At 33.8% G+C, this 22,361-nt stretch overlaps 1 protein-coding gene and 1 pseudogene across 6 annotated transcripts in view; one reads left to right on the top strand and one right to left on the bottom strand.

The window, feature by feature from the left end:
* Positions 1-22,361, bottom strand: part of KLHL8 (kelch like family member 8) — a 100,436-nt gene that overhangs the window by 15,649 nt on the left and 62,426 nt on the right. For 3 of the 6 annotated variants that reach the window (XM_016161064.2, XM_016161065.2, XM_016161062.2), the window contains 3 exons: positions 8,952-9,305; positions 2,851-3,399; positions 1,200-1,386 (listed from right to left, as the gene is read on the bottom strand). In XM_016161064.2, coding sequence (XP_016016550.2) covers positions 1,200-1,386; positions 2,851-3,399; positions 8,952-9,203 — 988 coding nt within the window. In that variant the 5' untranslated portion in view covers positions 9,204-9,305. Of the gene's footprint in view, positions 1-1,199; positions 1,387-2,850; positions 3,400-7,481; positions 7,558-8,951; positions 9,306-11,354; positions 11,444-22,361 lie in introns of those variants that run through there. The other 3 variants (XM_036227728.1, XM_016161069.2, XM_016161070.2) reach the window with 2 other exon arrangements.
* LOC118608773 lies at positions 21,829-21,947 on the top strand (annotated as a pseudogene).

The following is a 22,361-nucleotide window of genomic DNA, read 5'->3' as shown; positions in this document are numbered from 1 at the left end:
TACCCTGATACTTTTATCCTCATCCATAAAATGAAATAACATCAACAATCTCATAATGAGGACTGAATCTTTCACTAAACTCTACTTCATAAAATTCTTGCAATCATGTAACGAATCACGTATATGAGAGTCCGGTGTATGTCTTGTCATATAATCTAGACTGCAAGATGTTATTTGAATTAAAATCTAAATCTGAAAATATTCATTAAATACCTTGACTTTCTGAAACAGGATTCACAACTAAAAAAATACTATACTTCAAAAAAATTTAATTCTTGAAATCAACCTATAAAAAAAAAAAAGAAAATATATCAGCAGTCCTTTTCCTGTTAAAACTATTTAGAACTACTTCGTAGGCAGATCTATGACATTCAAACTTTCTTTATGCTACCTATATAAAATCCCACTACACATAATCAAGTTTTGCCTTGTGTTGCTGTTTTTAGGTTATTCCATAGATCTCTTTTTTTAATAACTATCTTAGGTAGCAGCAAATGTAGAGAAGTCTCTGTCCAGAGTACCAATGTCTGAATTCCTAGACCTCATTTATTTTCCCTCCTCCTTCATATATTCTTTATATTTACAAAGAGTAACACAAGTGAACATGAACCATTTTCTTGGGAAAATTGTGGCAAATAAAGGTGAAAGTACACACTTTCTCAAAAATAAAAGCTTTAGATTCTAATAGTCTAATGTGGTAGTGATGCAATGTCAGATTTAGTGCCTTTCTTGATAAAATGCAAAACCAAATATTTAAACATGCAATAAGTGTCAAGCTCCATGCTTGGCACTACAGATACAAAACTAAATAAGATACCTGTTTTTGAAGGGCTCAAAACATGTCAAATAAATTTCAATGCTACATGGTAAAATAAGTGCAAACGAAGTGCTCTAAAAGCACAAATGACAGAGGAACTAAATCTGCCCAGAAGAATCAATAACACCTCAAAATAAGAGATATTTTGGCAGGCTCTTCAGAGAGTCTAAGACTTGTTATGGCTTTTTAAAAAAACTGACTTATTGGTAAAACTATCTGAATCACATATATTAAGAATTCACATATTAACCTTATCTGCCAATTATTACTTTAAGACAATTAGATACTAATCATCTTGCAATTAAGTTTGGGCAAACACAACCAACCCTCAAATCCAACAAAGATCCTTCAAGCAGAATTGATAAATGAGTAATTTAATTACCAGCAGTATGCTTCCTTGGTGTAGTCCGAACAGAGTATTCAAAGTCAGGTACTGCTCTGCTACTCAAGTGAAGGTGGTAATTTCTTGCTTCATCCAGCAAATCTCTACATTTTAAATTTTGCTTGACAATCTGTTCTTTTGCCACAACACCCATAAGAAAATCAACTGGCAACAGAGGCAAACGAACCTAAGATCATGAATAGTTGCAGATATAAAATTTAAGTTGTAACAGGAAAGTAGTTCTCTACTTTCACTGTAGTATATTGTCTTTTTTAAACTCATTTACTTCATAAAACCTTAACATTCAATGTCCCAAGTTTTAAAGCAATTTCCAGGACTGGTCTGCACCAATGAAATCAGATATGTTAAATACGTTCTCTCCTTTTAAATACAGATTTAAATTGACTGGATAAAATAATTTAATTGTCTTCATTCAAGTTTCTTACTTCCAAAATAGGTATTGTTATAATCACAATGCCCCTTGCTGCTGAACAAAAGGTAGAATCAAAGCAAAACTGCTGTGCTTTGTTCTTTTTCCTTTAAAAGCTAAGACTGAACATATGGAAATGTGGTTTATTTCTTAAACACAGAAACATTCAGATCTAAAACAATAAGTGGTGTTTTCTTTGAATCAATTACCTTGGAAAGTTAAATAAATATTAACTCAAGGATGCATCCTCTCTTTCGGTATCAGTACTCACTATTCATCTCTTAAAGATGCACTGATTTTTTTTCTTTATTATCATTATTATTAATTATTATTATTATTTATGCCTACAGCACCTGGTCTTCCTAGGTGGTCTCTTATCCAAGTACTAACCAGGCCTAACCCTGCTTAGCTTCCAAAATCAGACACTGGGCTTGTTCAGGGTGGCATGGCCACAGACCATGGACCGTGGCTCCACTGGGGAACGAACCCAGGAACTTCTGCATGTAAAGCAGACGTGGTAACCCTTACACTATGGAACCACATCCTTGATTTTCTAGTAGCTTAAAGGGATGATCAAACCAGGTAATACAATTTTGAGTTAGAAGTGTGTGAGTGTGTGTGCGCGCGCGCGCACACACACACAATAAGATATAGCTGCAAGATAATGAAAGTTTTTGTTTGTTTTGTTGACATTTTTTCAAAGTAATTCTAAGGCCTATTATCTCCCTATCCAAGTAACACCTCTTGACAGTAAAAATAAATAAATCATTTAAAAAGAGACATATTTCTGAGATTTATAAAGCTGTGAAGCACATTAAAAGTGATGTCTTATATTTCTTTTCAGAATAAATCTATATGCATTAGGAATAAATGTATTTTCATTAGCAAAGTAATTCAGTAAAATTTAGAAACTTCATTCAAAAGCAAAAGCCATAAGTTAATTTTGAGCTGTTTCCTCAGAACCATTTTCTACTAGCATAAATAAAAGATTACTACTATCTCAAAAGAATATTTTAAATATTCGGGTTAAAAAACAGATATTTCTAATTCAAATGTAACAAATTCAGATCTATCCTTAAATAGTATAGTGAGTAAACAGAAGAGTCAGTCATTTTTACATTGTATTATATCAATTAATAATTTACATTTTTCATGACAAATGAAACATGTTGATTTGCTTCCATAAAGTTCATTTCTAGACAATCTTATTTCAGCTCCTACCTGTGCAAGTGTTTCATCCAACCATTTGGAATGATGCTGAGGATTGGCAAGAAGCCACTTGATGGCTGCATTATAGACCTGTTTTTCATTATCAATATTTAGATCACTGGAGGACAAAAGCTTATGGAGATGCTGGGGTGACACACTTACAAAGTCTTCACACTCTACTACTTCAGTAAAATGCTCACAGGCATACTGATCCGCCATCTCCATTAAGTCTATTCGATTGTGACTTTCTGCAAAGGCTCTTACTGCCAGGCAATTGGAGGGATGAAAATGTAACTTCATGTATTCACAACAAGCTCTAGCCACCAGTTCAACCTGTAGAATACAGGCTGCATATAAGAGAGGCTGGACATTATCAACAGTCAAAGTGATCCGTGAAGAATAGACAAACTTTACCAGGTCTTCTATTGCATCACCATCAAAATCTCTGATCTCAATCAATGTTTGCTTGGCTTCAGCCATTTCAGAAAGAAACATGGCTCTGAAGTAGGGAATAACACAAGCCAATACCAGTTTGTGACAAGTGATTAACTTTGAGCCAACCTGTTCATAACAAACAAAAAGAGACTCAGTTTAATATCAAAATTAGTTTTAGATCTGCATCAAGCATGTGCTGTAGCAGGGACAAAAATTCCAGACAAATTTAGTGATTTATTTTACTAGTACTATAAAATAAGGTTCTACGATTTCCAGGCAAACATTATTTTAACACTGCTTTCTCATCCAACCTGTACAAATCAATGGCCCACAAGTTATTATTAGGTTGTTATAAGGTTCTGTCTCCTCTATAACTCTATTTTGATTTCAGGCAAACCAAACTTCTACTTTAATTCAAATAAAACAACATACACGTACATGCAATCACACCCCTATGTACCTTTTAGAATAAATAATCATCTTAACTTTAAAAAGAACTTGGAGCCATATGTATAAAAGAGAAACATTAAAAAATTTTATTCATTAACTGTCTTTTGATACTCTACAGACTCACTACATTTTTGAAAGTTTATGTCTACATTTTTCTGCTCTAGTACATAAAAAAACATTTCATCAGAAATTTAGAAGTGAAAAAAAATCAAAGACTAAAGATTAAATGTTTAAAATTGGGTGAAAAATATACAAGCTACAAAATGTAGACATTACATTTAAAATTATATTAATTCAAAATTTATATTTATTTAAAATTATAATTAACATATATTTATTATATTTCAAATTATATTAATACTATAGTATGTGTCCTTGATACTAGTGAAATTTTAATTTATATATTTTTTATCAGTGAACATATGAATAATTCAAGATGCTCAGGGAAAAACATGTCAAGCTTAAACTTTAGTGAAATATGTAAATGTCAACATTAATAAAATGATACCTGTTTCAAAAAAGCTTGAAATACAATTAATAAAACCTTGAGTAATTTTTCACAGATTAGCCAATAAGGATCAAAATACAATGGAACAACGGCTTCCAGATTGGTAAAGTGCTTCTCTTTCAACACATGGAGAAGGGGCACAACAGGAAGCCAAGCATCCTCAATTTAGGTCCAGCCAAAAAATCTTATTACAAACTAAGTAGAACTCTGAAAACAATAAGTGATCTTCCGCTCAATTATGAGGTAAAATGGACCAAAAATGATAAAAAAGAACATTAAACAAAGATTAAGAATTCTATTAAATATCAGATCTGACTTACAAAATGAGCATATATAAGTCCCTCCCCGCCCCCCACCCCCGAGTCAATGTGTAAAATCAAGAAAGCAGACAAAGATAAAAGGGAAAAACTTTACTCACTATTCAACAAATACTGTCAACCTTTTGGTATATTTCCTCCCAACTTTTTTTCTATGCATTTTGAAACAACTGAGATTATCCTAAATTTTGTTTCCTAAAATTTCCTTTTTCTAAGTTTCTGAAAACTTTTGTGACTTTCATGGTTATTGGCTGTATATGCTATTTTATATAGCGAATCTAACCATTTGTATAACCATTATAAAGTTTATTTAACCATTCTTATATTGGCCATTTAGATAATTTTTCCATATTTTAAACTGAAATAGTATCTTAAAGCAGAAAGTTTTTCAGCATTTCAGAATATCTCCTTGAGATAAAATACTGAAAAGCAGAATTAATGAATCAAAATTTATAAGCTTTTTATAGCTCTTAATAATACTACCAAACTATCCATGAAAAACGATGAGCCAATTTACACATCCACTAGCAGTTGGAAAACATGCCTTCATTAAAATTTCAAAAGCAATAAATGTTTTAAATATTCAATGTTGCTAAGTAAACACTTTTTAATTGAGTTAACTTTTATTTCTTAGCTGTGTTTAAAGCTTTTTTAATCTGGTTATCCCATGAACTATTCTTTGGCAAACTAGTTGTTCTTACACAGGTTCACTTTATTTCTAAGTATTTATATAAGCCCTTTAACACAAGATGTTAAAAATCATTTATAAACAAACTAAAAAAATTTTTAATTATTAAAACAAAAGCTGAAGTATATTATGTTGAAATGTTTATAATTATGACACAACAGTAACTCAAGTTAAGTGTTTGAGAACTACATTGAAATAAAAGTGTAGAAGATACATAGTAAAACAGAAATATGATCGAGTCCTTTTACATACATTACAAACTATATTATAACATTTCAGTTTTATCTCTTAAAAGTTTGCCCTTTTAACTCAAATAGCTACTCTTTTCAGTACTCTACCAATTTTAATCAATTTGAATAGCCAAAACAGTGTTTTACTACCAAGGTAAATAAGGGGTTAAATGTGTAAGACTCAAGATAATATCTTGGCTTATAGTGAATTACCACACTACAATGTCTAGCCACACTGGCTGTTCTACAATCTTCACTAATCCTACTAGATTCATTTAAAAACCCTGCACAATGGAAATAATTTAAATAGCATTTTGGGGATCAAATAAACAAAGATTTACAGATATAAATATTTAAAAACTCCCTCTTCTTAGCAACATGAAAAATCAAAATATTTACCTACTAGTTGAATGGATGAAAGTAAAAATGATAATCATTTTATTAGACTTCTTAACATAGAATGCTTAAGAATAATCACTTTCTCCTTTACCATTTCTCTATGTCTGCTTTCTAGTCAGGACTTAACTGCTACATTTATAAGGATAATAATGTTATCATTCTTACCTCTTAGAATTTATTACAATGTAGTTCACATATTTTGTTTTCCTGAAATTTTTGAGAGCACTTACTCTTACCTGGTCAGTTGGAAATTTTGATAACAAATAATTTTAACACTTAGAGCATTGAAAATGTGTATCAGAATCCTATAAATATTTATTTAAAAATCACAGAAACATGAACTTTCAAAAAAAATCACATGAACTTTCAAAAAAAATCACAGAAATATGATCTTTCAAAAAATCATATTCAATGGTCGCATAGGAAGTGATGTAAGGGGTTGTCCTCTAATAATCTCTATTTCTAGAAGCGAAATTAACTATGATCTTTCATAAGGACAATGACATTTCCTCAAACTATGTAAAGCATGACTAAAAGCATCTTTGTAAATGCTATTCTTATTGATCTATAACATATAATCTAAACATTGAGAGCTATGCAATACTCGTCAAGACAATTTCCTCCCTCTCTTCCCCAAATTGTTGCCTTAACAAGTTTCCCTCATATACAATTTTAGAGCTGCCACTGGATATATTATTTAAAAGCATTTTCACTAATAAATAGACACAGTAATATATAAACAAGTTTCACCTCTCCCTGGAGGGATCTTAAAACAACATAATCTATGTGAAGCTTTTTCAATCACCTGTCAGACATAATTAAGAGATCTTTTCCTACGCTTCTATACAATAACACAAAAAAAGGCAATCATTAATTTGTATTACAGTTTTATTTGTGCATGTGCCTATCTCTGACTTAACTTTAAATTCCTTCAAGGCAAGTACAGTATATTGTTAAAATTTACTTATACTCTCAATGTACTAGAGTAAGGTCTTAGTAAATGTTTTACTAAATGAATTTGTTATTTACAACAGGTGCTCACTTCGGAATTTTAAAATGGTCGAATGGTCCTATATATGAAAAATAAAATAAATTTTGATAATTCCTTTTCTAAAATGTTCACCTTAAAAGCAAGAATGACTAAAGGAAACATGCTAATAGAAGTAGATGAATTATATCAAGAAAAAAATCTTAAAGATTATATAAATATAAAAAGTGAGGTTTATGTTGAAGAGAGCATTATAAGTTATCCATAACCCTATTTGGTTTAGTTCTATGATAGTTAAATACTGAAAGTTGAAAAATGTTTTAAATTAGAATTAAGAAACCAATCCAATAACAGACCTGCTAAAACATTAAGTAGTGATTCATTCTAATGAATAGAAACAAACTGTCCCATAGCAGAATTATCTGATACCTTTAGAGCAACAATAATAGTAAATATAAATGATCCTAAGAGCATATATATATTATTACATACCAAGCATTGTCAAAAGGACTTTACACATTATCAATTCTTTATTCCTCACAAAAACTTTATCATCAGTGTAATTTTAGTTGCAGAAATAAAAATGGTAGTCCCTTTACATCAGTGAAGTTTATCATTCCTAAATTACCTCTGTCACTGCTTCAAACATAGTATTTTTAGTCTTCTATCACAGATTCTTCTGAAGTTTTCAATTCAACCTATTGCTGAAGTCACCCAATAAACAAAGAAAAGTTATGAGTTTAGATATCACTTGCCCTATAATGGCTGTATTCTTATTTTTCCCTTAAGAAAGTTTATATGTAATAGCTAGCAAAAATTATTCTAAAATCCAATTGTAAAATTTATAAAATCGGTAATATTCTATTTGTTTCCCATGCATACAGTGATATAATGAATTGATAATTAATTAAATTCCAATAACCTATTTTACATTTTTTATTTTGCCAAAGCCAATGTAGGTGACTGATTTTTTCAGTAGGGCTGAAAATTAGAACAATGGCATGAGATTAAACATACTATATGGATTAAAGTGTTTTTTCATTAAAATATGTACATGGCTAAATTTCACAAAGAGCTAGTATAATTACATAATATGATTTTCTTCTCAATATCATAGGGCCTAGAAATACATAAGAACACTAAAAGTTTAAGAGAACATAGGTCATTTATTTACAGTGTAACACTATACTCCCAGACATTCTGGGCCTGAAACTCAAAGCTTATGCTTTCAGTTTATGGACTTTTGCTGAGTGTCCCCTCATCTGATTCTCCAAGTATGCCCTCAATCCCTACAATTATGAGCTGTAAGAACCTATCTGTTCAGGAGTAGAAAGCAACATCTAAGAGATCCCAAAGTGTCAAATCTTATGTCAAAAATGCTGCATAAGTGTACATGAATCACTAGAAAAAATTAATAGTTTCTAGAGATAAGAATAAGAAAAGTACTTTAAATGATAGTGAAAAACAATTAAAACACAGGCTCTTTCACACTTTTTATCACTTATCCAATTTTATTAAAGCTATCTTTTGTAGCACAACAACATGATCCTACAGACCCGTAGACTTAAAGTTTACTAAAGACCGTTCTGTTCAAGTCTAAAAAACTCTACATTTCACTATCAAGTACAGATAAATAATCTCACTTAACAGAATAGTAATGAATTAGAGATTAAATCACTAGAACAGGAATGCAAGTACCACCCTAGTGCAGCTGAGTCAGCAACCAAGAATTCCTGCTTATAACCTAAATCAAGTGTAAGTGAATACATCAAGATATTTATATTGACAAGTTAAAAGCTTATCTAGTCAACAGCAATTTGATTTTACCAATAATAACTACTTGTTTTTTTAGAGTTCTAGAACTTTCTAAAGTTAAATTAAGAAAAAATGAATATCAATATTTAATCAGTACAAGAATTTTATGCTAATCTCCCTTTATTTACCCTCCATTATGTCCTTTCCTCTTCAATAAGAAAGACTGAGATGAAAATCACTCTGATTATAAATAAGCACAGCATCAAAAAATTGGCCTTATATAGAAACTCTCATTTTTCATAATATACCAAAGAGGCTAAGAAAAGAAAAAAGATAGTCTCACCTTTAGTGTGACATCACAGAGCTCTCCATTTTCATAAAATCGAAGAAGAGACCCATGAAATTCTTTCCAAGCTTCATGTGCTTCAAAGATAAAAGAGTCCTCTCCATCACTATTACTAATTGAAGATCTGTTCTTTACTTGCTGGTGCTGTTGCCTTTTCCCCTTTGTGAAGTGATTTCTAGCTTGTTTTGCATTCATAGATTCTGAAGCCATTTGCAACACTTCTTTTAATAGAGCTGTCTTTTCAAACATCCCATTTATTCTCTTGTAAAAGGTGGAGAAGGTAGAGGCAGCCAATTAAACTTCAGACATTTTTCAAAACCCACTCAACTGACATTGTCCAGTTTGCCGAGACTGAAAAATCAACAACAAAACATAAACAAAGCAAAAGCAAAAAAAAAAAAAAAAAAAAAAAAAATCAGTAATTATAGTTTACCAATATTACATACATAAAAAACCCATATTAATCATAATTGGAAAAGAACAGGTAACTTGGTAGTTTTTTTATGCTGAATATCACATAAATTACCTCAGCAAATACAGGTGACCCTTGAAAAACACTGGGGTTAGGGATGCCAACTCTCACCCGCAGCTGAAAATAAACATACCATTCTAAAGTCAGCCCTTTACATCTGTGAATTCAACCCACCACAGATCAAAAACAGTATTTTCAACTCACTGTTGGAAATTCCCACTTTGGAATGAGAAAATACTGTTTTTGATCTGTGGCTGGTTGAATCCAAAGATACAAAATCCACAGATAAGAAGGGCAGACAATATTTGTTGAAAAAAACTACAGATATGTGGACCAACCCAGAACAAAGCCATATTGTTCAAGGGTCAATTATATTTTATATCAGTGAAGGAATTCCTTTAAAATCTAATTTGAAAATTCTGGGGAGATGGTGGAATATGAAGCACCAGGAATTTGTCTCCCCTTCTAGATAACTGCACTAGCAGAATGTCTGGAGTAACTATTTTAGAACTCTGGAGCCTGCTGAAGGCTTGCAACTTCCAGAAGATTCAGGTGGTATAATACAGTTAACTTAGGTCAATTCCAGCTCTTAGAAAAGCAGCACTTGCCCATCCCGCACCTCCCCGCCCCCAGCATGCGGCAACCAGCTGTGCATGTGTTCATGAAGTATCATGCATACTTTGCAGAGCCATAATGGGCAAAAAGGACTCTGTCCTCCAAATGTCAGAGATCTCTCCTCTAACTGCTGACTACTGTTTCTGATCACAGCGGAGCAGACAAAAAGGTGAGCAGCCATTTTTGTTGCACCTCCTCCCACTGTTGCAGGCCCCTCCCTCTTAGCTGAAGTAACTTCTGGGTGATTTAAAAGGTGAGAGTCCTTTACCTTCTTAATTTAATGCTTTTTCCCCTTTAGGGAGCAAGACATTAAAGATTAAGACATTAAAAAACAACTGCATATACAAGGAATATTAAAAAGTGACAGTGCATGCCCAGGGAAGGATTAGAAAAGACCTGAGAAAACCTTAAGCTTACATCTCAGGCTGATCTTCATTCAGCACAGAGACAGCCTACCATCAAAAACAGTAACAAAAAGCAGTGAACCTTAAGGAAGAAGAAGAATCTGATTTCCAGACTTATCACATTATGAGATTCACATGAAGACAACAAAAAAAAAAATCACAAGGCAGAAGAGCTATAATCAACAGGACAAGTAATAAATGTCGGAGAGGATGCAAAGAAAAAGGAACCCTGCTGGTGGGACTGCAATTGGTACAGCCACTATGGAAAACAGTATGGAGGTTCCTCAAAAAAAATTAAGAATTGATCTACCATATGGTGCAGCAATCCCTCTACTGGGTATTTATCCCAAAGACTTGAAAATTCATAGCTGAAAAGATATTTGCACATCAATGTTCACAGCAGCATTATTCACAATGGCCAAGACATGGAAACAACCAAAGTGTCCTATGATAGATGATTGGATAAAGAAGCTGTGGTACATATACACAATTGAATATTATTTGGCCATAAGAAGAGATGAAATACTGCCATTTGCAACAACATGGATGGACCTCAAGATAATCATGCTAAGCAAAATAAGCCAGCCGGAAAATGTTGAAAATCACAAAATATCACTTGTATGTAGGACTTAAACCTAAAAGCAACAAATGAACAGGAGGAGAAATAAGGACTCAGGGATATGGGCAATGGATAAGTGGTTACCAGATGTTAGGGGGTGGAGAAGGAGGGGGCAGGTAGACAGTGTAAAGGGGGTCAAATATAGGAGGGTAGGGGGAGGGTGAAGTGGTAAAGGGGATCAAATATATGGTATCTGAAGGAAACTGGACTTTGGGTGGTAATCACACAATAGAATATACAGATGTCAAATTATAATGAACAGAAACTTTGTCTCCCATCCAAATACTAACCAGATTCAACTGTGCTTAGCTTCTAAGATCAGATGAGATTGGCTGCGTTCATTGTGGTATGGCCAAAGACTCATCAGAAACTTTGTAAACTAGAAGAGAGTGGGCAGATTTGGTCACAATATTAAAAGACAAAATCCCTCAACCAAGAATACTGTATCCTGCAAAACTGTACTTCGAAAGTAAGGAAAAAATTAAGAATTCCCAGATAAATAAAAGCTGAGGGAGTTCATGATCACTAGACCCAGCCTGCAAGAAATACTCAAGGGGGTCCTATAGAAACGAAAAAACAATAGACAGTAACTCAAAGCTGTATGGAGAAATAAATATCTCAATAAAAGTAAATACACAGGTAATTACAAAAGGTAGTATTATTGGAACAATGGTTTGTAACTGCATTTTCTTTTCTATATGATTTAAGAAACTAATACATTTAAAGAAAAAAATCAATATAAAAGCTATCAACTGTAACTTCAGTTTGTCACCGTCTTTCTTCATAATTTAAAAATAACAATTTAAAAATAAGTGAAAAATAAATTTTTAATTACAAATTAATTTTAAAATAATTTAAAGGAATTTTTAGTTTACATTTTGGGGGCCATATGTATAAAGATGTAATTTTGTGACAACAACAACTGCAAGGGTGAATACAGAGTGGTAAAGGAGCAGTTTTTATCTGTTATTGCAGTTAAACTGGCATAAATTCAAAATAGAGTATTATAACTTTAAGATGTCAAATGTAATCCCCATGATAACCATAAGGAAAATACCTATAGGATATACAGAAAAGAAAGCATTTAAAACATTTCACTCCTCCTCAAAAAAAAAAAAAAAAAAAGACAATAATGCCAGAAGTGGGGGTCAAAAGTTTATAAGTCATATAAAAACAGAAGTCTTTCCTTACAAGTAATTAAACATAAATGAATTAAATTCTCCAATAAAAGACAGATTGCAGACTGAATAAAAACATGATCCAAATATATGCTGTCTACAAGAGAACCATGAGATCCAAAGACATAAACAAGTTGAAATGGAAAGGATGGGAAAGAATATTCCATGCAAATACTACCCAAAGTGATCTACAGATTAACGCAATCTATCAAAATCCCAATGACATTTTTTTTTATGGAAACAGAAATACCCATCCTAAAACTGATGTGGAATTTCAAGGGACCCTGAACAGCCAAAATAATAATGAAAAAGAATAAAACTAGAGGACTCACACTTCCTGATTTCAAAACTTACTGCAATCAAAACAGTGTGGTACTGGCAAAAGTCAGGAATATAAATTTGGACAAGTGCCAAAGCCACTCAATAGGAAAAGAAGTCTTTTTAACAAATGGTCCTAGGAAAACTGGATATACACGTGCAAAAGAATAAGCACATGAAAAGATGCTCAACATCGCTAATTATTAAAGAAATGTAAATCAAAACTATGAGATACCACCTCAATACTAGCAAGAAAGAAAAGAAAAAAGAAAAGAAAAGAAAAGGTGTTTGGAAAGGATATGGAAAACCAGAACCCTTGCCCACTGTTAGTAGGCGTAAAATGGGACAGCCACTGTAGAAAACAGTATGGCTGTTCCTCAAAAAGTTTAAAATAAAATAACCACATGATACAGCAATTCCGCTTCTAGGTATATACCAAAAAGAACTGAAAGGAATGTCCTGAAGCGATATATATACACCTCTGTTCACAGCAGCACTATTCACCATAGCTAAAATGTGGAAGCAACCCAAGAATCCATAGACAGATATCTGCATAAACAAAATGTGGTTTATACACACAATGCAATACTATTCAGTCTTAAAATGGAAGGAAATTCTGCAATATGCTACAACATGGATGATCCCTGAGGACATTATGCTAAGAAAAATAAGCCAGTTACAAAAAGATAAATACTGTATGATTCAACTTATGAGGTATGAGTACTCAAAATCACAAAGACAGGAAATATAATAATAGTTGCTAAAGGCTGGAGGTGGGGGGGAGAATGGGGACTTGTTTAATGGGTATAGAATTTCAGTTTTACAGGATCAAAAGAGTTACAAGGATGGCTGGTGGTGATGGTTGCACAATAAGGTGAATATACTTAATATCACTGAACTGAGCAGTTACAAATAGTTAACATTGTAAATTTGTTATGTGTATTTTACCACAGTAAGAAATTTGAGAACAATTCAATACCACATGACTTTTGAGATGTGCAATGCACTATTCAGAAAGAAAGACTAAAATTTTTAAGTTTAGAGACTTTATACAGTGATGTAAGGCAAAAATTTTAAAAATTGGTTATTTTGACTGAACTAGGTTCTTCCTAGATTTTAAAGTCAGGTCATAGTTCCACCATTTATCAACTGTTTAACCTTGGGCAAATGACAACCTGTTTTAATCTCAGCTATATCCTCTGTGCAAAGATACAACTTATCTAACAAAAATATTTTGGGGATTAGAGATATTGTATAGCCAGACACAAGTATTGTTGCATTGTTATAAAAATCTCATATTTTAATTTTCACATGGTATTATTTACATGTAAAATCAAACTTACTTCATTATCAAAGAACATTTAATAAATATTCACATCATCAATAGTTCTATGCTACAATTCCCTTTGGTAACAGAACAAAGATTATCAATTAAAATATTGATTCCACCACTCGCTGGCTGTGTAACTTTTAAAAAATTACTTCTTAAATTTATTGGAGTGATATTGGTTAATAAGTTTTAAGTATTCAGTTCTATAATATATCATCTCTATATTGCATTGCATGTTCCCTACTCAAAGTCTAGTCTCCTTCCATCACCACATATTTGACCCCTTTTACCATCTTCATCCTCCCTGCACCTCCCTTCCTCTCTGGTAACCACCATACTGTTATCTGTGTCTGTGAGTTGGTCTGGTTTGTTGCTGTTTGGTATACCAGAAGTGAAATCATGGTTCATATGGTTCTTGTCCTCCATGTGACTTATTTCACTCAGCACATTACTCTCAAGATCCATCCATGTTGTCACAAACGGCAGCATTTCATCCTTTCTTGTGAATGAGTCATATTCCACTGGATTTATGTACAACATTATCAAATCATCCACTGAAGAATCCCTAGATTATTCTTATGTATTGGCCACCATTAATAATGCTGTAATAAACATAGGGATACACATATCTTTACAAATAAATGTTTTCAAAATTTTTCTGGTTAGATGCCAACAGGGACTGCTGAGTCATATGGTAGCTCTATTCTTAATATTTTGAGGACACCTGAAGACCTATGCCCATTTTTAAATTGGATTGTTTTTTCGTCATTATGAGTTCTTCATATATTTTGGATATTAGCCTCTTATTATTTGCAAATATCTTCTCCCATTCTGTTAGCTGACTTTTTGTTTTGTTGGCTTCTTTTGCAGTGCAGAAGCTTTTTAGTTTGATACAGCCCCATTTAGTTATTTTTGCTTTTACTTCACTTGCCTTTAGGGTCAAGTTCACAAAAGCCTGAAACCACAGTCCATAAGTTTAGTACCTATGTTTTCATCTACATAATTTGTTTCAGGTCCTATATTAAGTCTTTGATCCATTGAGTCAATTTTTGTGTAGTGTCAAATAGCAGTCTAGTTTTATTCTTTTGCGTGTGGCTTTCCAATTTTCCCAACACCATTTATTGAAGAGGCATTTCTTTCTCTGTTGCATGTTTTTGGCTCCTTTATGGAAAACTGCCCATATAAGTGTGGGTTTATTTCTGGGCTCTCATTCTGTTCTACTGGTACGCGTGTCTCTTCTTTGCCAATACCATACTCTTTTGATTACCATCGTTTTGTAGTATAATTTGAAGTAAGGGTATGTGATACCAAAGTCGTTGTTCTTTTTTCTCAGGACTGTTTTGTGGTTCCATACACATTTAATGATTTTCTATTTCTTTGAAAAATGTCATTGGGTTTTGACAGGGATTGCATTAAATCTGTATATTGCTTTAGTTAATGTGGCCATTTTAACTATGTTGATTCTTCCAATCCATGAACCCAGGCTATCTTTCCATTTTTTGCGTCTACTTCTAATTCCATCAATGTCTTGTAGTTTTCAGTGTATAGGTCCTTCACTTCAAGTTTATCCCTATTTTTTCCTTTTTGTTGCAATTGCAAATGGAATTTTATTCATTTTTTTTTCTGATATTTCATTGTTAGTAGATAGAAATGCAACAGATTCTTGTACATTGATTTTGTAGCCTGTGACTTCACTGTGTTTATTGTTTCTATCTTTTGGTGGAGTTTTCAGGGTTTTCTTTATATTGAATCATGTCACCTGCAAAAAGTGATCATTTTACTTCTTCATTCCTAATTTGGATATCTTTTCTTTCTCTTGCCTGATTGCTCTGGCTAGGACTCCCAGTACTATGTTGAGTAACAATGGTGAGAGTGGGCATCCTTGTCTTGTTCCAGATTTAGAGGAAAAGCTTTCAGTTTTTCAGCAATAGGACATTAGCTGAAGGTTTGTCATATATGGGTTTTATTAGGTTAAGGTACTTTCCTTCTATACCCATTTTATTGAGTGTTTCAGTTATAAATGGATGATGTATCTTATTAATAATGCTTTTTCTGCATCTATTGATAATGCCATAAATCACACTGATTTGCATATGTTGAAACATCTTTGAGCTACCAGAATTAACCCCACTTGATCGTGATATAATATCTTTTTATTGTGTTCGATTTGCTGGTGTTTTATTTAGGATTTCTGCATCTACGTTCATTAGAGACCTGTAACTGACCCGTAATTTTTTCTTTTTTGTGTTGTCCTTGCCAGTTTTTGGTATTAGGGTAATGTTAGCCTCATGTAATAAGTTAGAAAGTATTGTCTCTTCTTCAATTTTTTGGAAGCGTTTGAAAAGGATAGGTATTAACTATTCTTTGAATGTTTGGTAGAATTCATTAGTGAAGCCATCTGGTCCTGGACTTTTGTTTTTTGGGGAGGTTTTTTATGACTATTTCAATTTCCTTACTGTTGATTGATCTATTCAGATTTTCCAGTGCTTCATAATTCAGTAGGGGAAGGTTATATATTTATAAGAATTTATCCATTTCTTCTAGGTTATTGTATTTGGTAGCATATAATCTTTTACAGTATTCTTGTATAATTCTTGATATTTCAGTGATGTTCGTTTTGACTTCATTTCGGATTTTGTTTGAGTCTTTTTTTTCCTTAGTGAGTCTAGCCAGAGGTTTGTCAATTTTATTTATCTTTTCAAAGAGCTCTTTGTTGCATTAATTTTTTCTATTGTCTTTTGGCTCTCTATTTCACTTAATTTAGCTCTAATTTTTATTATTTCCTTCCTTAAACTGACTTTGGGCATCATTTTTTTTAGTTCTTTAAGGTGAAATGTTACGATGGAGATTTTTCTTGTTTCTTGAGGTAGGCCTATAATGCTATAAACTTCCCTCTTAATACCACTTGTGCTGCAACTGCCAAATTTTGATATGTCATACCGTCATTCTCATTTGGCTCTATGTATCTTTTGATCTCTTATATTTCTCTGACCAAGTAGTTGTTCAATAGCATATTTTTTTTAATTTCCACATATTTGTGGTTTTTCCAGCTTTCTTTTTGCAGTTGATTTTGAATTCCAAACAACGTGGTCAGAGAATATGCTTTGTATGATTTTAATCTTCTTAAATTTGAAACTAGTTTTGTATCCCAACATTTGGTCTATCCTTGAGAATGTCCCATGTGCACTAGAAAAGAATATATATCCCAGCATTCTAGGATGAAAAGCCCAAATATTATGTCCATTTAGTTTAATGTGTCACGTAAGGCCTGTATTTCCTTATTGACTGGGTTTAGGAGATCCATTGCCGTCCCTGAGGTATTTAGATTCCCTACTATAATTGTATTTTTGCCAGTTCCTCCCTTTAGTTTTGTAGGTGCTTTATATATTTTTTGTGCTCCCAGGCTGGGTGCATATATATTCAGTTATAGGTCTTTTTGATGTATTGTCCCCTTTATCATTATAAAATGTCCATTTCTTTTTACTTATTTGACCTTGAAATCTATTTTGTCTGACATAAGTATGTCCACACCTGCTTTTCTCTGGATGCCATTTGCTAGAGTATCATCTTCTATCCCTTCACTTTAAATCTATGTTTGTTTATATAGCTGAGATGAGTCTCCTGAAGGTAGAATATAGTTGGGTCTTGTTTTTTAATCCATCCTGCTACTCTGTGCCTCTTAATTGGTGAACTCAGTCCGTTTACATTTAAGATGGTTACTGATATATGAGGATTTCCTATAGCCATTTTATCTTTTGTTTTCTGCTTGTCCTGTGTCTCTACTGTTTCTTTTCTCCTTTGTGTTTCTGTCTGCTATTTTAGCTGATGGTATTCTATAATTTTTTTTCTAGTTTCCTCTTTTTTTATGTTATGTGTCTTAATTCTAGATTTTTGTTTTGTGATTATCGTTATGTTTATGCAAAGATGTTTCATATGTACAATAGTCTTTTTTTATTATATTTTATCTCCATTCACTTATGCAAGTTCAGTCGTTCCCCCCTACCCTTTTGTTTTTGTTGTCACAAATTATCCCTTTTTATGCTGTACTTTCATTTCCAAGTTGCAGTACCTATTGTCTTTTTTTAAAATGATTTAACCCTCTTTGACTTCATGTTAAAGTGTTTAATACCTATTCTAAACAAGAGTTGAAATTTCCTGCTCTGTCATCTTACAGTTTATTATTCTTTTGCCTTTGTTTCAGAGCACTTTGAGCTCTTTGCAGGTCTTGTGCTGATAAACCCCCTTAGCTTGTTTTTCTGGAAAAGGCTTAATTTCTAATATCTAATATCCTAATATCTAAAGGATAACTTTGCTGGATATATCATTTCTGCCAGGTGATTTCTCTTCAAACATACTGAATATGATTCTTCTCTCTCTCTCTCTCTCTCCGTCTCTGTCTCTCTCTCTCTCTCCCCCGCCCCCCACCCCCAATCGGGTTTCTGCTTAAAAATCTCATAACCTAATGGAGTTTCCTTTATACGTTACTATCTTCCTGGCAGCCTTGAGAATTCTTTGTCATTAACTTTTGACAGCTTTAATGTAATGTGTTTTGGAGAACGTTGTTTTACATTGAGAAAATTAAGTGCTCTATTAACTTCTCGGATTTGGGGGTCCAGCTCTTTCCAAAGGATTGGAAAGTTCTCATCAACAATTTGTTTAAATAACCTCTCTGTTCCCTTCTCACTCTTTTTCTCTTCTGGTATACCTATTATTCTTATATTTCTCTTTCTGACAGTCTCAGATAGTTCTCATAGTTTTCATTTTTTACTGTTAATTCTCTTCCACCCGAGTTGTTTCTGGATTTCCCCGCAGTAAGATGTGGCAAGCCATGGGTCTCCTGGCCTGTGTGCTCCTGGTATCCCTTCCCTGCAGCCAGAAACCACCAGCTGCATGGCTCTGTCTGAGGTATCTCAGCTGCCTCTACCAGGCTATGCCAAGATGGTTGGGAGAGGAGTTGGCAGGGGGAAGGCAGGTTCGCGCATCCGTGGCTCTGTTCTTTCCTATGGCTTCAACCACAGTAAGTACAGGCTGGAAAGTTCCTTCTGCCATTTCACAATCTGCTGAATGAGGGTTATAATGCCAGACAAGCTACAGGAGTGGAAGGGGGTGGAGGGGATGCTCGGGGGATGGTCGGGGGGCGATTCTCACAGTGGTGACAGTGGCTTGTCAATCACCTCACCTTTTGTATGGCTTCTCTGCCCCTGACCCTGGGCTCAGTATGTACCAGCCTCAGTATGTACCAGCCACTTAGACTGGATTGAGGCCTCTGCCCCTCTGTCTGCCTAATGGGGTTGTTATGGACCCTTCACTGCTATTGCATGGGCTAGGGCTGCAGTAAGTGGTGGACTAGGTCTGCCACTGTGTCCTCTACTCCCATTTCTATCCTTCCCTCCATCCCACCACCCCTGCTCACTTCAATGTGCCCACCTTCAGATATCTCAATGCACAGATCTCTGACTTGTCCGTGCGTTGAGCAGGGGATCCTTTACTGAATTATAGCCATCCAACTCCAAGGAGAGAGACCTGGAGGCCTTCTCATGTTCCCATGATGCTGATGTCACTTGAATAACAGCTGTGTGATTCTTTTCAAAGCTTTCCTAAACCTTAGTTGCTTCATCTACAAACAGGTATACCTATCTACTTCAAAAGACTAGTCTGAGAATTACATCAAATGTAATAATGGATTTACACATGCTTCTCATATTATAAGCCATGCTGCAAATATTGGTATTATCAGAGTGGAAGCTTCGCTTACTATGCAGTTTCTGAAAATGATAAATACCTTAACTGGACTTTAGTTGTATTAGGCTCTTTATTGTTAATCTCATTACCTGTTTCCAGCTTTTGACAGAGACCAAAATGGTCAATGTAGTATTATACGTTATTATTATTATCTCCTTATGTTACCGTAGTGGATACATGATGGTGACCCCCAATGATTAATGCTTTTGTATAACTTCCTTAAGTGCAAGAAGAACCTGCGATGCTTCTAACCAATAAAACATGAGGTGATAAGGTATCACTCTTGATTATGTTATATTATATATGATTGTGTGAACAGAATGGAGTGAGAGGTTCTCCTGCAGGTAAAATGGCAGGGAAATAGAGGCAAGCCCTAGGACTTGAAGGAGGCTCCCACTTGAGAGTCAGTAAAATGCTGGCACCCTCAATGATACAGCTGCAAGGAAATAAATCTCCCAACTACCTGAAAGAGTCTGGAGTCAATTTTTCCATACTTAAACCTCCACATGAAAACACAGAATGGTCAGCATATTGACTGCAAACTGTCTCAAATCCTGAGTCGAGGACCTAACTAAGCTGTGCCCATACTCTTGACCCACAGAAACCAAGATAATGAATGTGAGTTATGTGAAGCCACTAAATTTACAGTAATCTGTTACACAGCAACAGAAAACTAATACAGACACCTTCTGTCAGGTATAAAATTTTATCTGAGGAAAGCTTTACAGGTGTACTAATAGGCACCAACCATCCTAATAGTCTCTTTTAAGCTCACATTCCTGATGCAAAATCAAAAAAGAACAGAGGGGGCAAATAAAAAATGAACAACCCAATCAGGAATCGAAAATCTTTTCCGTAAAGGATCAAACAGTAAATATTTGGGGCTTTATAGGCCATAAGGTCTCAATCACAACTACTCAACTTTGCCATTGCAGCACAAAAACAACCACAGACAACAGTAAATGAACAAGCATAGCTGTGTTCCAATAAAATTTAATTTATAAAAACAGTTGGTAGGTGTGATTTGGTCCCTGGGTCATAGTTTGCCAAAACCTGAGAAGAATGCCTGATTTAAATTGAACTATATCAATAATCATGTTAAATATAAATGTAGATCTAAATACCTATAATAAAAAGGCAGAGACTCGGGAATACTACTCAGCAATAAAAAGGAATGAGTCATTGAAACCTGTAATATGCTGAATGAAAAAAGCCAGTCTCAAAGGTTAGATACTGAATGATTCACTTATATAACATCCTCAAAATGAAGAAATTATAAAATGGAGAATAGATTACAGTTGCCAGGAGTTAGAAAAGGATGAGGGGAGAGGAGTGGCTGGGGCTATAGATGGGTTTTGCCAAAGATATTTGTGCTGGAACTATACTATATCTTGACTGTGGAGTGGGCACACGAATCTATATATGTGGTAACAAACACATTTGTAATTGAATGCATGTAAAATAGGAAAAATCTGAATAAGGTAACAAAATGCATTAATGTCAATTTCCTGGTTGTGATACATACAGGCATACCTCAGAGATATTGTGGGTTCAGTTCCAGAACACCCAAGTAAAGCAAATATCGCAATAAAGTGAGTCACAAACCAAAACTCTCTGGGTTTCGCAATGCATATAAAGGTTATGTTTACACAATTAAGTGTACAATGGCATTATGTCTAAAAATATGTACATACTTTACCTAAAAAATAATAACCATCATCTGGGCCTGTTGGAACCAAGTGGCACCAATAGACTTGTTTGACACAAAACTGTCACAAACTTTAAACTTATAAAAACACAGTAAGTGCAAAGCACAATAAAGTGAAGTACAATAAAACAGGTATGCCTGTACTAAAGTTATGCAAGATATTATCATTGAAGGAAACTGGGTGAAAAGTACACAAGATCTATTACTTTTATAACTGCAAGTGAATCTACAATTATCTCAAATAAAGCTTTTATTTGAGATAACAGAGACTATCAGAGTGAATAAGAAAGATTGAGACCCAACTATAAACTGCCTTCAAGAAAAAAAAAATTAAGTATAAAGATATAATTAAGTCAAAGTAAAAGGTTAGAAACAGATATACCATCCTAACAGAAATCAGAAGAAAACTGATATGGCAATACTATCAAACAACACAGACTTCAGAGCAAATTAGTGATAAAAAGGCACTACATAAAAAGTTGATATCTGTCTATGGCCATGCTGCCCTGAACACACCTGATCCCCTCTGATCCCAGAAACTAAGCAGGGCTGGGCCTGGTTAGTACTTGGATGGACGACCACCTAGGAAGACCAGGTGCTGTAGGCGTTTAAAAAAAAAAAAAAAGTTGATATCCACATGCAAAACAATTAAGTTAGAACCCTACCTTACACTATTTACAAAAATTAACTCAAAATAGATTAAACAGCTACATGTGAGAACTGAAACTATAAAACTCCTGGGGGGCGGGGACAGAGGAAAAGTTTTATGACATTGGATTTGGCAATGATTTCTTAAATATAACACCAAAAGCACAGGCAACAAAAGAAAAAAATAGGCAAATGGGACTATGTCAAATATTAAAACTTCTATGAGAAGGACACAGCAAACAAATTGAAAAGACAAGGCACAGAATGGAAGAAAATATTTGCAAATCATCTATCTGATAAGGGGTTAAAATCCAGAGTAAAGAACTCCTAAAAAGCAACAACAAAAAATCTAATTAAAAAATGGGCAAAGTAC

This window comes from Rousettus aegyptiacus, unplaced genomic scaffold (assembly GCF_014176215.1).
Source record: "Rousettus aegyptiacus isolate mRouAeg1 unplaced genomic scaffold, mRouAeg1.p scaffold_m13_p_10, whole genome shotgun sequence".
NCBI classification, from domain to species: Eukaryota; Metazoa; Chordata; class Mammalia; order Chiroptera; family Pteropodidae; genus Rousettus; species Rousettus aegyptiacus.
The sequence above is the reverse complement of the archived record's forward strand: the minus strand, read 5'-3'. Positions and strand labels throughout refer to the sequence as shown.